The sequence below is a fragment of the Oryza sativa genome, chromosome 12, assembly GCF_034140825.1.
Source record: "Oryza sativa Japonica Group chromosome 12, ASM3414082v1".
NCBI lineage: Eukaryota > Viridiplantae > Streptophyta > Magnoliopsida > Poales > Poaceae > Oryza > Oryza sativa.
The window spans coordinates 1,799,244-1,816,286 of NC_089046.1; the positions used below are offsets into that span (position 1 = coordinate 1,799,244).

The following is a 17,043-nucleotide window of genomic DNA, read 5'->3' on the forward strand; positions in this document are numbered from 1 at the left end:
TCATGGTGGGGACGTTCTTATCGCTTTTTCTTTTTTTTTTAGAGGACGTTCTTATCGCTTTTTCTTTTTTTTTAGAGGACGTTCTTATCGCTAGCCGAAGCAGACACGCTTCACCGTCCTAATCGGCTAATCCTCGATGATTCGTCGTTAGCAGCAACCAGTTGTGCAGCTGTGATTTTACGTCATGTTCCATCTTCCATGCTTCCATGGAGCACAGTAAAAATAAATTATTTGTCATTTTTGTTTTTCAACCGAAACAAACCGTGTTCACACTTGATCAACCATCGATATTTGGATGGTTGCTGGTTCACGAAGGTTCCAAGTTCCAACCATAGCTGGAAATTTAAAAAAAATTAGATTCGACCAAACTATGGTGATTTCGTGGTCAATTCCACGGAACTAAATTAAGCACGACAATTGCATTCCACAAAGCTAGCTGATCTATGCATTTCCACAACAAAAAGTGTGCGTATTTGACGGGGAACATTTCAATGGTCTTCAGTGCTGGAAATATTTTTGTCAATGACTGCTGAACATGTCTTCCAAAGTTTTCAGCCAGTTCATATATTGCCACCGCTCCTTCTCAACCAAATGGTGGTGAAGTGAGCTTGCCAGTTTGGAATTAACGCCTCTTGCCACCAGATATCCTTTCAGTGCAACCTGTAACCGAGGATCCAAATCTCTGCAAAAACAATGGGGAACACTGTCATTGATTGCAAATAGGTACAAGGAAACCAACCTTGTAATGATCTTAATCGAAACAACAGGAATAGAGACCCCTCTAACCTCTTATGTTGCCAAAAAAAAGGGAAACAAAGGCTATTTGATGTTTAAGGGAACAGAAATAGGCCCCTTCAGTGGAGCAATGTGATACAGTCAACTTTCAATTTCATAAGTACCATTTCATGAATGAGCAGTAAAAAGAACTATAGAAACATTATAGCTCAACAAACATAAAACATGTTTGCCATTGAACCAGATAGTAAGGATACAAGTAATGGCTAAGGTTACTTTAACTGCTGGTGACAATGAAATCCTACCACCAAGCCTCATTACCTAGAAATTATAGACCATTGAGTCCCTAAACAATCACATCACGATGCTATCTATTTGAGATGACATGTCCTGAGGTCATTTTGCTAACAAAAAAAATACAAATGTAGTGATGAGCCATCTAAGCATAGTCTAGTCCCAAGTTAACACATGTAGCGTGTACCAAGTGGCTGATGAGATGCTTACAGCCCACTGATTCTATAAATTTGTACTGACTCGCTTAAATCCAGTCAAAACAATAAAATCCAAAAAAAATTGGGATGAGGAATTGATTAAATAGAATAAAAAGGTCCAATATTCCTCCTTGTTTATTTTAGAATATCTATTTTAATCCGAAACCAAGGATCGATTTTCAGACTTTCATAGTTATATGCTGCTTAGTTGGTTCTTACTACACTTGTACCTCCAAAAAGATCAGCATCGCCCTTATGCTACAAAACACTTTCAACCAACAAGCTTTTCTTGTTCATTTTGCACTTTAAATTAATAAATGGAGGCGAACATGTGAAGGTTCCAAATTTTAGCATGAGCATACTCACAGTATGGCCAAGTAATCAATATGTTTGAACAAATTCATGTGAATCCAGCCACATTCATGTTGAACATATTTGGACATGGCGTTGCAAGCCAATATAAAAAAAATCTCTAACAGAAGACATCGTATAAATTTACTCTATAAAAAAATTAACTGAGAATTGCAGGTGCAAGCAAGAGTAATGGAGAACAGGAATTCGTGAGACCTCTCCACCAAGTTTACCAAAGTTCCTTTTAAAAACCATCCATCAAGATAGAACGCAAGAAAAATTCTACATTGAATTTTGACAATAGGGTATAACTAGATATTCTAGCAAATGAAGACCCTGCGGCTTAACATGGAGTTAATAACAAGGACAGATACTTGGTTCACTGTCATGACAAGACTGTAGGAAAATAATACATAGTAATAGATTTTCAGTCTACCAAGATACTATGTTGTAAGACAATGTAATCAACAATCAGCGCGTTAGAACAGTAAACCACAAAAAAATATACGCATGTTCCTCTACTTTTGTAGAAAGAAAAGATAGGTGGTACTGAATTTCCTGGAAGGCATAGGCTCTCCTGAAATTGATCATGTGCTAATTTTTTTTCTACCGGTCACTAGAATTACAGAGCTCCACCAAAATGCCATGAAAGTGCTTGTTTTTCCAGATTTCTTGGAGGAACTCCAAGTTTATGAGCCCACTGCGCGCATCACAATATCCACAAACATTGTGTTTGGTTCATTGCTTCAACTTGCCACACCGTACTTTAGGCTGCCACACCTCCTTAGCCTTGGCAATGTTAGTTAAGAACCAAACAGCCCCTAAAATCACATGAATGAAGAAACATCACCTGAACTCAGGCCCTTCATACTTGTCTTCCCCAGCGTCGCCAGCAAACGGGTGATAACAAGCATTAGTAACATCATAGTCAGCAGAGCCGCCATCACCTTCATCTGCAAACGCGCGGCAGTCGAACCGCATCACCGGCTTCACATCAGGCTTACTGACGAACACCTTCATGAGCGCGTCCCTGGGCAGGGGCTCCTCCCCTTCGAACCGCAGCGGCTCGAGCACCGCCGACACGAGGACCTCCTCGGAAGCATCCCGGCGGCGCAGGAGCACTTCCTGCCCGCGCGGCGGGTCCGACACGGTGGCGAAGTCGGGAATGTCCTGCGAGAACCAGGGGGAAGTGAGTGGCGCTGGATTGGGGGCGGGAGGATGCGGTGGTGGGTACCTGGGATTGGAGCGACGGGGGAGAGGAGGGGGTGGAGGAGGAGAGCTCATGCGCGATCTCGGCGCGGACGGCGGCCAGGACGCCGCCGTTGGCGCCGCCACGGCGGAGGGCGGACGCGGCCAGGCGGCGCAGCAACATCACGCCGGAATCATTAGCGAGCTGTCGGTCGGTCCGCGAACCAAATACAGTGGAAGGCCCATAAATTAAATTGGCCAATCCTGCAAGGCCCAATCCGTTAAGAGTCCATGAAAACTGAAAAGGGCCTGGTACGTCAACGACCCAGCTATGAAAACATTTGCCTTAAAATGTCGTCGGCTATGAAAACATTTTAGTTTCACTTTACCCCCAAAATATCGTGGGAAATCACGTTCACAATTTCGCCTAGGTTCTTCTCCTTCACAAGTTTAACGGCGAAATGAAGAATGACTTCTGCGGACAGCAAAAGTAAGTATAAGAGAGAAAGAAAAATAGTGACTTTGTGCTGTGCTTAACCAACACTTTTTTTTTGAACATTCAATATATTAAACATTAAAAGCACAAAACGTGCACTGGAGATACATGATTGTCTTTCCAAAGAGCAGCTTGTAAGAGTTGCTTTGTAGGACAAGTATTGTTATTACAAGTATGACTAATATTTTGACAATTTAGCACTTCAGATTCAGAAGATGTTCTAGCTTTTTTAGATAGGTAGTCTGTCATTTTGTTTATGTCTCTGGGAATCCATTTGATGTTGGAGGGGCCATCACCTGCAAAAATTTTTAAAAGTGCAAGAAGAGGTAAAAGGCTCCAGTGGCAATTCTGATTGATGTAATCAGTATTTTGAAGTAACAGTGTTAGCTCTTGATTGTCTGAAAGAAAAAGAGGATTTGCAATTTTAAGGAAATCACAGATGAAGAGAGCAAGTTTGAAGGCTGCAAGTTCTGCTTGCATTGGTGATTTGTAGAGACTTGATTTCCCCTGCACAAAGATAGCTTGATGATTAATTGGATTATGAAGAAAGAGGCCAAAACCTGTTAGATTGTCCTTCCAAGAAGCATCAAAGAAGCATCTGTTTCCTGGTAAAAAGTTTAGACAAACAGTAGGATTTTCATTTATGATAGGAGTGTCATTATTATCATCATCATTTGATAAAGCAGTAATGTAGCTCTTAGACATGGCATTGGAGGCATTACAAATTTGTAAAGGTTCCCAATCTTTTTTTCTGAAGAAGTGATCATTTTTAGCTTTCCAAATATACCAAAGAAGAATAGAGATAATTTGAAAGTTATTATCAAAACTATTAGAAGCAAGGAGATAGTGTCACGCCCAGAAATTCCCGAATAGAATTCCAAGCAGAATGTGCATTAAAATCCCCGTCCAGGACCGGCCGGGGTACACAAACGACAATGTTGACATTCAGATCCACGTCTTACAAACATCATAAAAGTCTTACATAAATGCAGCGGAAAAACGAAAGACAACAAGAGCTAAGCCTTGACTAGAACTGCAGCGGGAACACCACTCCACAGGCATCCTCGACGGCACGGACGAAGCCTACTCCTCGGAGAAACCTCCATCTGACACATACTCATACTCTGGGGTTGGGAAAAAAAATAGAGCAAGACTGAGTACTACCCACTGTACTCAGCAAGTCATACCGGAATAGGGGTATGATGCAGGGAATTATCAAAGGAGAGCTAGAGTGGTTCGTTTGCATAAAACGAGCATTTATAAACAGAAGTTGAAAGAATTAAACAGTTGCAATAATTAATTAATATTGATCATCCGCTGTCCAACGCTATCCCACGTTGCAACAGGGCCAACCATCCACCTATACTATCCAATTTCATTAGACTAAACTAGGGTAAGACTAATCACGGTGAATCTGGTTGACCGCCCATAACCGCGGGCACGGCTATTCGAATAGTTTTACTCTGATCAGAGGTGTACAACTGTACCCACAAGACATAGCCCCACGACACGTTTCCGTGCGCCGACATGCCACCACGACATACCGGAAAGAGGCCGTGACAGGACCCTTCGCATAACCCCATCTAACCAAGCACACCACACCTCAGGTTTCACCCCCCACTCCTCGCAAGGCAGCGGGCAGTCCCCTCTCGTGCCTAGGTGAATCCGGAAGCGACAGAGGCCGTCGCAGGGCCCGCCCCGCTCCATCACGCCCACCCTTGCCTGGATGCGTCAGCTAGAGGAAAGCTACACTATAAGCCCAGCCGTTGCCCACGCTGGCTTGTGGTAAGTACGATAAGTTCTTCCAGGGCATCCCGTGAACCGGTCCTTAACTGTCATGGGTGTGACTAGCAAAACCATGCACCCACAGCCCACCATGTGATTCATTTTAATTAACCAACACCAAAATGGTGGTACTAAACCAACCTTACCAATTGAACCTAAAGTCTATATTTTAGTGAGCTTTCCCCATTGTGTGCTAGTGGAACTAAGCATGGCTAAGCAATTCCTAGTCCAAAATCTATTCAAGTTATAACCCAAGCTAACAAAGGAGCATGATATCAAAATAGCATGGCTGTAACAATAGGTAAACACCCCATAGTAACATTATAAAACAATGCAATATTTGAAGAAAAACAATAGAGCATTTGCAATATAGGATCAACATGTTCAAGTGACAAGCATGACTTGCCTTGCTCTGCTGCTGGAGGAACCTCGGCGACTATTTTGAAGTACACCGGAGCGTCGGAAGAACCGGAATCTAGCGACATACAAGGCAAATATTGCAAACAGGCTATAAGACTACTGAAACAGGGAACAAAACCATTTTTAATGGATTCTACACATTTTTCTTGATTTACTGAGACTTGAATGGGCTTAAACGGAGCTCGGATGAATTAGTTATGAATTTTAGAAGATTCACTGTGTTTATTACTATAAAAGAAAAACCTTAAATCATTTATTGCGCAATAAATCCCAGGGCTGACGTCATCAAGGGGGACGCGGCGCCGACATGCGGGCCCCACTGGCCAGCGGCTCGGGAGAGGGAGGAAAAGGGGCGCCGGCACGCGGGCCCACTCGGCAGTGGCTCAGGGGGGGCGGTTCACCGTGGACCGGGACCACGCGGGTGGTCCACCGCCGGTCCACGGGACCGACGGCCCAGATCGCCCTCGGGGCCGATCGGACGGGCGGTGGCGACCCGGCTCGGCTCAAGACCGGCCAAGCGGCCACGGCGACGGCGACGGCGCGCGCACACGCGTTGCCGGCGACTGCAACCGGCGGCGGAGGCGGCGGCGCAAAGGCGGCGCCGACGGGCGGTGGTGCTAAAGCGACGGCTAACGGGCGGCGGCGCTAAAGCGGCGGCTAGGAGGGAGAGGGAGGGGAATAGAGGGGAGAGGGCGCCTCACCGAGGGTGGCCGGCGCGGAGGAAGACGACGGCGAACGGCGACAACGAGCCACGGGAGGACGACGGCAACCGGCGGACGGGATTCGGGGTGCCCTAAGGAAGGAGAAGAGAGAGATTAGAGGGAGGGAGATGAACCACGGCGACCGGCATTCATGGCCGAAGGCGGCGGTAGAGGTTGAACTCACCGGAGCGCGAGGGGATGCGAATTCCGGCGATGAATCCCGACGGGGAAGGGGCAGACGAGATGGAGTTCGGCCTCGCAAACCTGACGGCGACGGCGGCGCGGCGCGGCGGCGACCCTAGCGGCGGCTAGCGGCGTCCGGAGTAGCGGGGGCGGCGGCGGCAAGTGGATGCACGGTGCGGGGACGATGGAGAGCTCGGGAGAGAGAGGCGGCAAAAGGAAAAACGAGGAGGAGAGCTCGGGGATGGATTTTATAGGGGCGGGAAGGTCAGGAATGACCCGAGCGCGTCCGATTTCGCCGGCGACGTGGGGAAGGAGAGAGAGAAGGTGAGGGAGGATTCAAAATCGAATCCCGCCCCTCTCGTGCGCGGGCGCGGCCGGGAGACGCGGGGAGAGGGGGCGGCGACGTAGCGTGGGCGTGGGCAACGCGGCGTGGGCGCAGGGAAAGCGGGGGAGGTGGGGCACGGCGGCGGCGGTTTCGGGGGTGGTGACCAGCGCGGGCGGCAGGAGGTTGGGGGAGGACCCGACAGGTGGGCCCCACCTGTCGGCGACCCCGGGAGAGGAGGGAGGCGGGGCGGCCTGGCTGGGCCTCGGCCTGCGGCCGGCCCAGCGGGGAGGAGGGGGAGAAAAAGGAGAGAATGGGCTGGCGGCCCATTCGGAAAGGGAAGGGAAAAAGAAAAAGAAAAAGGAGAAAAGGATTTTCCCTAGAATTAAAATATTGCTTGCTCAATTTTAATTGGTTAAAATTATTTCTAGGGCTCTGAAAATTCCACTAAAAATCCTGTTAGTGAATTTCGACATGTAGAACTCAAGAAAAATTCCACATGCCAGATTCGATTACTATTTGTATTACTTCCTTAGGGTTTTCTCTTGATTTGCACCGGCATTTTCTTAGGGTCATTTATAAATTAAATTTTCGGCTTGGGAGGAGAACTTCGGGGTGTGACAGATAGGCAATGATTTCAGAAACATTATGCCTAGAGTCAATGATAGAATGATTGAAATATAGCTCAGAAATTTTCCAAGTGAGTCTAGCAAAGGTGCAGTGGAAAAAGAGATGAGTATCAGTTTCTGGGCTGTTGCAGCGAGAGCAAGAATCTGAAATGTTTGAAACTTTAGAGTGAAGGTTAGCAGCAGTTGGAAGAGCATGTCTTAGGGCAGTAGCAGTGCGGTAGCGCACTTGAGGAGCCCAAGGCCTCCAGCTAGACTAGAAACCGGTTAGAGAACCACACCTCACAATGCATGTGTCTTAGACAGTATCTATGTTAGTGGGTCCCACCCATATTAGTAGGACCCACCCATCCCTCTTTTCACTTCCATCTCTCCCTCCCATGCATGCAAGCATGTGAGGGGACCACTCACAGTTTCCCTTTTGGCATGAGGAAACCGCACCCTGGCTAGGGGATGCAATCCTTAGCAAAGATATGGGTCCCGCCACCTTTTTTCATTCACATCAGATTTTGAACTAGCTGGCAAACGAGGTAACCCTCCAGCTAGGAGTACTGTGAAGAGCCTTATAAGTCTCCAAATGAAAGTTTTGACCTTAGGAGGAATGCATTTTGTAGACCAAGTTTTTAGAAGGATACTGCGATGTACAGAGTTAAAGTTGGAAGAATTTGAGTGAGAATTGCTAGAAACCTGTTTGTAGGCACTTTTGGAAGTGCAAATTCATGTGGTTGTTGGAGTCCAGCAAAGTCTGTCTTCATTATCTTGTGGGACAATCTATACCTGTGTTATAATTTGTGCCATTTCCTGATAAAAATTTGATTCAGCTTGTTTAGGTCCCAATCTTTTCTGTCATTCCAAAGACGAGGCTTACTGACGAACACCAAGCTAACCAACAGTAGCTTAAAGCATTGTGACAGTGTGAGTGGTACCCGTCAAATGTCATCCATGTCGCTTCACTTTGCAACTACTCCTGCGGCGATATATATGGTGCTTTCTCAGCATTATCGCTCAGTACCTAAACATTCATTCATCATCGGGCGAACACAGCAAAGCGCCGAGTTACTGTGCTCTTCCATCAGAGGACGGAAACAGCAAGGCAAGCAAAATCAGTTGTGTGCCCTTAGCCGTCAGAGTCCACCGGATTCGTCGGATCCATCCATCCATAAATTCGAGTTAACGGAAAGTCCTAGCCATCGCCTAGTCAATATCTTTTTTTTTTAATGGAATCGCCTGGTCAATATCAATCTCTCGTCAAAAACAAACGAATTTGAATCTAATTCAGTACAATTCACACAGGAAAGAAAGATTCAATTAGAAAATGGCGATCCGATCGCCTGCCATTTTCCATATTCTTTATCCCAAACATACAGGGCATATGCAGTTGTCTTCTTTTATTAGACCAAGAAGTTGTAAGCTTTGGAGAAAAAAATAACTCCTTTCCCTCTCTCCCCTTCCTCTCCGGCCGGGCAGAGCAGAGTAGTAGTGGAAAGTGGAGTGGTAGACTGCGCTGCGTGTGCGTGCTCACCGGCCGCGGCCGGAGATGGAGAAGCTGGACAGGTACCTGCAGGAGAACTTCGATGTGCCGGCCAAGAACCCGTCCGAGGAGGCGCAGCGGCGATGGCGGCAAGCCGTCGGCACCATCGTCAAGAATCGCCGCCGCCGCTTCCGCTGGGTGCCCGACCTCGAGCGCCGCTCCTTGGACAAGGCCAAGGTCCGCTCCACCCAGGTACTAACTAACCACGAACTAGCCGCTCTAATCCATTCCCCTCACATCGTTCTCCATTTCAAGATATCACGGTTTTTCTGTTTGATCCCCTCTCTCTTTCTACCGCATCTCATCGTGCTCGTGGGTCGATTTGCCTAGCAAGAACAACATTTAGCTAACAAAAAAGAACTGCTTTTGGTTTGTGTGTTCATTGTTCAGTATTCAGTAACCGTTGTATGTCCTGTCTTTTGCCATCAGATCGTGACACATAATACAGTTCTCCTCTTGTTTAGATCGCTCTACATGTTTCGTCCCGTTCATTTGCTCATCGGTGCCAAACAATTAAGACAAAAAATCAGGTTATTTATGCTATTGCTCCATCGTACTGGGCACAGACGCACAGTAGGTCCGTATCATGTTGACATGTATAAAAGATCAATTACTTTCAAGGAAACTTCCGCGAAGCAACCTTACAAAAAAGTACGAAATAAATGGTGTTAGAAAAGGACAAATATATCACCCTATCACATCGATTCTGTTATGTAGGAGTATGTATAGTTATCTCCACCTGTCAGTCTTTGCAAATATGAGATCATTGTTTAAAGTCCCTAATTTGGAGTACTATTGATTTCAACTTTTCTTGTCTTCATGGGAAAAGAATAAAGAACTCTATGTTTGTTTGGCTGGGAGAATCCAATTATGGCCTTGTTTGGATCCTCCGGGCTATTAAATAGCCCTCTAGAATCTTGCTATTTAGAACTATTAAACGTAGATTACCGACAAAACCGATTCCATAACCCCTAGGCTATTTTGCGAGACGAATCTAATGATGTATATTAATCCATAATTAGCGGCTGATTACTGTAGCATCACTATAGCAAATAATGGATTAATATACCTCGTTAGATTCGTCTCGCAAAATAGCCTAGGGGTTATGGAATGGGTTTTGTCAGTAATCTACGTTTAATACTCTTAAATAGCAAGATTCCGGAGGGCTATTTAATAGCCCTCCGGATCCAAACAGGGCCTATGTCTTCAGAGTTGATACTCTTAATTCAGGGATTAATTCTACATTACTATGTGCTGTATATTTTAGTGATGTATACGCTATGTGCTCTAGGTTTGGTGGATAGGGTGGGCAGATTCCTATTTCTGACTTCTGAGCCACCCTATCAGATACTCCCTCGGTCCCATTTTGAGTGTAACCATTAGTTTCTGTGCCCAACTTTGATCGTCCGTCTTATTTGAAATTTTTTATAATTAGTATTTTTGTTGTTATGAGATGATAAAACATGAATAGTATTTTATGCGTGACTTATGTTTTTAAATTTTTTTTAAAATTTTTTCAAATAAGACGGACGATCAAAGTTGAGCACGGAAAAGCATGGTTGCATTTAAAATGGGACAGAGGGAGTATTATTTTTATCACACAAATTCACAAAAGTCCCCCTATTTTACGGTTTATTCATATGAACCATCTAACTCCAGTTTCACTAGGGACCTTCTTGTTTTATAAATTCTTCTAGATGATTGAGTGCTTAACATTTTGTTCTCTCATATGCCGATAGTTTTGATTGGAATGTCATTACTTTATGCTTAACAAGTCAACTAATTTAATTTTAACAATCATGCTGGGAAAATTCGCAAACATCAGCTTCGGTATACTGGTTGGTCTGCCTTTTCAGCCTAGAAAAGTAGTGATGGTATTTATATATTAAAATAAAATGACCCAGTATGATGCAGGTATAGTGGCAATGTGACTTCACATGTAATAGGAGAAAAAGAAACTGCAATAAAGTAGCCGACTATCATGTTTGCAACACAAGCATAAAACCATATTTCTTGTAAGAACAATCAAATGTGGAGATCTTGCACTACTATATTTTGAATATTGTGCACGACTGAAGTTATTTATATTGTTGCCATCCGAAGTGTTGGATTAATTAAATTCATTTTCATGGACTAAACAACAGTATTGCTATTCCTTATCAGTTACCTTTTTGTAATTTTGTTTCTGTTAATGGAAACAAGAGAAGGCTGGCTCTCTTTCTCAAAAAGGAAAAAAAATCTCTACCAGTTTCCACATTATACAGTATGTGATTTTATCACACAGCTACAGGAAAATAATTATAACATATATATAACCAGTAAAAGCGTTTCCATTTTTTGTGTTTGTTGTCCCAGGAAAAGATTCGGGTTGCCCTCTATGTGCAACAGGCTGCACTCATTTTTAGTGATGGTATGGGATACCTTTTTTACGTTATTGTTCATTTTGTTGCATTATCAACTCTCTGTAACTTGATTTAATCTTAATGTTTTAAACAAAAGGTGCCAAAAAGAAAGAATACAAACTAACAGGGGATATTATTAAAGCTGGATATGCCATCAATCCAGATGAGCTAGCATTGATCACAAGCAAGCATGATTCAAAAGCTTTAAAGATGCATGGTGGGGTAGATGGGATATCTATAAAAGTTCGTTCATCATTTGATCATGGCATATATGCTAGTGAGTTAGATACAAGACAAAACATATATGGCGTCAACCGTTATGCAGAAAAGCCTTCAAGAAGTTTCTGGATGTTTGTTTGGGATGCATTGCAGGACATGACCCTTATAATTCTTATGGTATGTGCATTGCTATCTGTTGCAGTTGGTTTGGCAACAGAAGGTTGGCCAAAGGGCATGTATGATGGCTTGGGTATAATACTCAGCATTTTCTTAGTTGTTATGGTTACTGCTGTTAGTGATTATAAGCAGTCACTTCAGTTTAAGGAGCTAGACAATGAAAAGAAAAAGATATTTATCCATGTAACCAGAGATGGGCGTCGACAAAAGATCTCTATATATGACTTGGTAGTTGGTGATATAGTTCATCTGTCAATTGGAGATCAAGTACCTGCTGATGGACTGTATATACATGGGTACTCCCTTTTGATTGATGAGTCCAGCTTATCTGGTGAGAGTGACCCAGTGTATGTTTCTCAAGACAAACCATTCATCTTGGCAGGAACTAAAGTGCAAGATGGATCTGCTAAGATGATAGTAACTGCTGTCGGTATGCGCACTGAATGGGGAAAATTGATGAGCACATTGAGTGAGGGAGGAGAGGATGAGACACCACTGCAGGTTAAGCTAAATGGAGTTGCGACCATTATAGGAAAGATTGGACTGGTATTTGCCATATTAACATTTTTAGTTCTGCTGGTTAGATTTCTCATTGACAAAGGCATGACGGTTGGTTTGCTCAAATGGTATTCTACTGATGCATTGACTATAGTAAACTACTTTGCAACAGCAGTAACCATTATAGTTGTTGCTGTACCTGAAGGATTGCCCTTGGCTGTTACTTTGAGTCTTGCATTTGCAATGAAAAAGTTAATGAATGATAAAGCACTTGTTAGACATCTTTCAGCGTGTGAAACAATGGGATCTGCTGGTACCATCTGCACGGACAAAACAGGAACTTTGACTACTAACCATATGGTTGTTGACAAAATATGGATATCTGAGGTTTCAAAGTCAGTTACCAGTAACACCATTTCAGGAGAACTTAATTCTGTGGTTTCTTCTAGCACATTGAGTCTGCTTTTGCAGGGAATTTTTGAGAATACTAGCGCTGAGGTGGTCAAGGAAAAGGATGGCAAGCAAACTGTCTTAGGAACTCCAACAGAAAGAGCAATATTAGAATTTGGCTTGGGCTTGAAAGGAGATCATGATGCTGAGTATAGGGCCTGCACCAAGGTTAAGGTTGAGCCTTTCAATTCAGTCAAGAAGAAGATGGCAGTGCTGATTTCATTACCCAATGGCACGTCCAGATGGTTTTGCAAAGGTGCATCAGAAATTATTTTGCAGATGTGCGACATGATGGTTGATGGCGATGGAAATGCTATTCCCTTATCGGAAGCTCAGAGAAAGAACATCTTAGATACTATCAACTCATTTGCTTCAGACGCTTTAAGGACGCTGTGCCTGGCATATAAGGAAGTGGATGATGATATTGATGACAATGCAGATAGTCCAACAAGTGGTTTTACTCTAATAGCCATTTTCGGTATCAAGGATCCTGTGCGCCCTGGAGTTAAGGATGCTGTTAAGACCTGTATGTCTGCTGGTATCACAGTAAGAATGGTAACTGGTGATAATATAAATACAGCTAAAGCTATAGCTAAAGAGTGTGGAATATTGACTGAAGATGGTGTAGCAATAGAAGGACCAGAATTCCATAGCAAGAGCACAGAAGAGATGAGGGACCTGATACTAAATATTCAGGTTCATAATGTTTTCCTCAGTCTATGCGTTTACTAAAATCTTGACCAAACTTTATATCTGGAAATATTTTGCAGGTCATGGCCCGTTCTTTACCATTGGATAAGCATACACTCGTGACAAACTTGCGAGGTATGTTTGATGAGGTGGTTTCTGTGACAGGTGATGGTACAAATGATGCTCCTGCATTACACGAAGCAGATATTGGGCTTGCTATGGGCATTGCAGGAACAGAGGTACTGTTTCCTATGCAGTTCAAAACTTATGAACGTAGCATCAATAGACATTAAAAAAGTCAGATATTTAGGACGAATATGTCAGTATTCACTCTTACTGAATTAAGTTGATCCTGATAATCCATTTTTCATCTTCTGAAATGGAGTAATTTTGTCTTGTATTTGTGCAGGTTGCCAAGGAGAGTGCAGATGTCATAGTACTTGACGATAATTTCACAACTATAATAAATGTTGCAAGATGGGGTCGTGCAGTTTATATTAACATCCAAAAGTTTGTGCAGTTTCAGTTGACTGTCAATATTGTTGCTTTAGTCATCAATTTTGTCTCAGCATGCATCATAGGTGAGGGCAACATTATAGTATTCATCTGATGCTATGTATTTCCATTAAGTGGTTCTCCATGATCTCCAAGACAGTACTAATGTTTTGCTCTTCCGTCACAGGGAGCGCTCCTCTCACTGCTGTGCAGCTGTTGTGGGTTAATATGATCATGGATACATTGGGAGCTTTAGCACTAGCAACAGAGCCTCCAAATGATGAAATGATGAAGAGGCCACCTGTCCGAAAAGGGGAAAGTTTCATTACCAAGTTCATGTGGAGAAATATCATGGGGCAAAGTTTATATCAGCTATTTGTACTTGGAGCTCTCATGTTTGGTGGGGAAAGGCTTCTGAACATCAAGGGTGCAGATTCCAAATCCATCATAAATACACTGATATTCAACTCCTTCGTGTTTTGTCAGGTTAGTGCATTATGGAACACTGTAACCGTGCTAGTATTTCCACAAACCACTCACATAAAATGATGTTTCTTTTTTGGCCTTAAGACCTATGGTGAAACTGAGGTCTTTCCGAAGTCTGCCACAATATGTGTTTGGTTGGTCACAGCTTATATTTCCAATATCATGCTTAAGAATCCTGAACTGATAGAGTTATCTTTTTTTTTTAAAAAAAATCATGATTTGGCAAAGGGAATTTCTTGTTCTAATGATGATGTTCTGGCAAATGTTGTACCAGGTATTCAATGAAATAAACAGCAGAGAAATGCAGAAGATCAATGTTTTCCGTGGCATCATCAGCAATTGGATCTTCATTGCAGTCATAGCAGCAACCGTAGCATTTCAAGTGGTGATCATAGAGTTTCTTGGCACTTTCGCCAGTACTGTTCCACTCAACTGGCAACATTGGCTGCTCAGCGTCGGCCTTGGCTCCATCAGTCTGATTGTTGGTGTCATCTTGAAGTGTATACCAGTTGGTTCAGGTGAAACCTCTGCAACTCCAAATGGATACAGGCCACTTGCCAATGGCCCTGATGACATATAGCTGAAGAGTAATCACTAATAAGGGAAAGTAGAATCCAGGGTGCAATACAGCATCCAGCTGCCCAGCTCAGTTCAGTTGTTTTGGAATACACTAACCAACCACTGATTTTGTTCAAATTTTGCCAAACTCCTGTCATGTAATTGTTACTACATCACACGTTACTGATGTGCACCCTTACCACTCTGCTTTCAACTTCAGACTTCATTGTATCAGTGAATTCATATTATCATTATGACGGTTGGTGGTTTGGATTCACTCTGAAATAATCTTTTGATGCCATATATGCCATTTGAAACAGATATATATTAGCACCCTTAAGGTCCTGAACAGGAGTTAAATTCATAAAACAGAGTAAATAAAGAACTAGAAGTATCATTCATGAACAGAACAGAACAATCTCCTAAGATCTGTCTACAAATCAGTAACTACATTGACAAAGAATCATCAGATATATGTTCAGTTCTTCCATCGTCTCAAAGAAAAAATAAATAAATGAATAATCATCGACTACTCTACCCCAGCGATTCAATTCATTCACATAGTATGTGGCCGTGGCTGTCTCCACCCTCGTTGGGATTGGGATTGGGATCACCGGCGCCGTCGAAGTCGACGAACAAATCGTTGAAGAAATCATTCATCTCCACCTCACCTCCTACTTGTGGTTCTTGTCTCACCTCCTCATTGAAGCCAACACCATAGCCGTTCATCGGTGAGAACAAGGTCATCTCCCCGTTGGTGTTCTGCATTGCCAATGGCATCTGTCCCTGCGTCCCGATGCCACCGTGGCCGTTGCCGCAGAGAACCAGCTCCCCGTCTGCGTTGATGCCGATGCCGTAGTCGCCGCCGTCGTAAGCATCTGGCTTGATGGCATCAACGTCGCCGTAGTAGTAGGCGGCGGCATTGGCCGTGTCGTCCGCCGTGTGTGTCGTCGTCGAGCAGCAGTAGTCCATCGAGGCGGTCGCTTGAGACGTCTCGCCGCCGCCGGAGTACGAGCATCCGACGTCGGGCTGTGGCGTCTCCGGCGCCGGCGCGTCGTAGCCGGTGGCTTCCGCCTCTCGGAGCCTCTTGGGCCCGGGAACCACGTTGGTTTCTTGGCGTTCCTCCTCGTCGGCCGTCGCCTCCTTGGCCCTCGGCGAGAGGTAGACCTTGCAGATGACCATGATGCCCTCGTCGGTGATCGCCGCCGGCAGGTTGCTGGCGATCTCCTCCATGAGCCAGTTCGTCTTCTTGTTCCCGGGGGCGCGGTACTCGAAAGCCTGGCGGTCGCCGTAGCCCTCGATGACGCGGCGGCGCTGCGAGTTGTGCCACGTGCCGCCGCCCTCGACGCAGCGGTTGAGCCGGCCGGCGGTGCCGGCGCCGCCCCTGCCGCCCTTCCACTTGGCGACGGTGAGGAAGTACCACGACTTGCCGTCGTGGCCGTACGCCCTATGCGCCTCCGTCAGCGTCGCCGGGTCGGAGCCGTAGACGTCGGCTTCCCGGACGATGTCCCGGAGCTCCTCGATCGGCCGGCCGGTGATCCAGTGGTTGAGGTAGTCGCGGATGAGCTGCTCCGGCTTCGGCACGAAGAAGTATCCCGAGGGCACCGTCACGTCGGGGCCCTTCTGCTTCTTGTCATCTTCTTCCGCCATTGATGGTGATCCTCGTCGTGCGTTTCAAAACTAGGTTTTCGCGCGCGCGCTCGATCGATCCGTGTCGCTGTGAAAGGAAAGCACAGGTTGGTGTTGAATTTATTTGGCATGATCTCGTTGGTTCGAGTTCGAATCGGTGAAGAATCTCGAGTCCGAGAAGGCAAGAACCCTTTCCCGTCTCCTCTCGCGTTCGCTAGGGGTGGAGCGGCATCTAGGGTTTGTGCGCCGGCCGCCGCCCTCCCCGCTCGGCGCCGGCGCCGCCCCTTCTCCTCCCCGCCCGACGCCGCCCCTTCTCCTCCCCGTCCGACGCCGGCGCCGCTCTGCTTGTCCCCGGCCGGCGCCGAGCGTGCTCCTCCCCGCCCGACACCGGCGCCGCTCTGCTCCTCCCCGACCGGCGCCGACTTGCTCCTCCCAGCCCGGAGCCCGACGCCGGCACCACTCATCCAGGTACATGTTTGTTGTGTTCGTTGGTTGCAGAAAAGTAATCAGATTAGGACCTTGAACACAGCAGCAAAAACCCAGCTAATGCTTTAGGGTGACACCTTGGTTGCTGTCAGTTGTTAGCATCATAATCTTTTTTTCTTGCAAG

At 45.3% G+C, this 17,043-nt stretch overlaps 3 protein-coding genes across 4 annotated transcripts; 1 reads left to right on the top strand and 2 right to left on the bottom strand.

Annotated features, from left to right (window-relative positions):
• Positions 1–207: 207 nt before the first annotated feature.
• On the bottom strand, positions 208–2,964 carry LOC4351448 (uncharacterized protein At2g39795, mitochondrial). Its single transcript, XM_015763300.3, has 3 exons — positions 2,812–2,964; positions 2,428–2,747; positions 208–682 (listed from the first exon to the last, which is right to left on the bottom strand). Exons 1-3 carry the CDS (start codon positions 2,947–2,949, stop codon positions 520–522), a joined length of 621 nt encoding a protein of 206 aa, XP_015618786.1. The 5' UTR covers positions 2,950–2,964; the 3' UTR covers positions 208–519.
• Positions 2,965–8,585: 5,621 nt separating this feature from the next.
• LOC4351449 (probable calcium-transporting ATPase 9, plasma membrane-type) lies at positions 8,586–15,081 on the top strand. 2 transcript variants are annotated; one of them, NM_001423313.1, is made up of 7 exons: positions 8,586–9,021; positions 11,185–11,239; positions 11,329–13,271; positions 13,346–13,504; positions 13,675–13,846; positions 13,948–14,246; positions 14,521–15,081. In NM_001423313.1, exons 1-7 carry the CDS (start codon positions 8,836–8,838, stop codon positions 14,824–14,826), a joined length of 3,120 nt encoding a protein of 1,039 aa, NP_001410242.1. In that variant the 5' UTR covers positions 8,586–8,835; the 3' UTR covers positions 14,827–15,081. The 2 variants fall into 2 exon arrangements, with proteins under 2 accessions (NP_001410242.1, XP_066162067.1); XM_066305970.1 differs by having other exon boundaries at positions 8,714–9,021; positions 10,993–11,239.
• A 275-nt stretch (positions 15,082–15,356) lies between these two features.
• LOC136354754 (NAC domain-containing protein 6-like) lies at positions 15,357–16,454 on the bottom strand. Its single transcript, XM_066306410.1, has one exon. It carries the CDS (start codon positions 16,452–16,454, stop codon positions 15,357–15,359), a length of 1,098 nt encoding a protein of 365 aa, XP_066162507.1.
• Between the last annotated feature and the right edge of the window lie 589 nt (positions 16,455–17,043).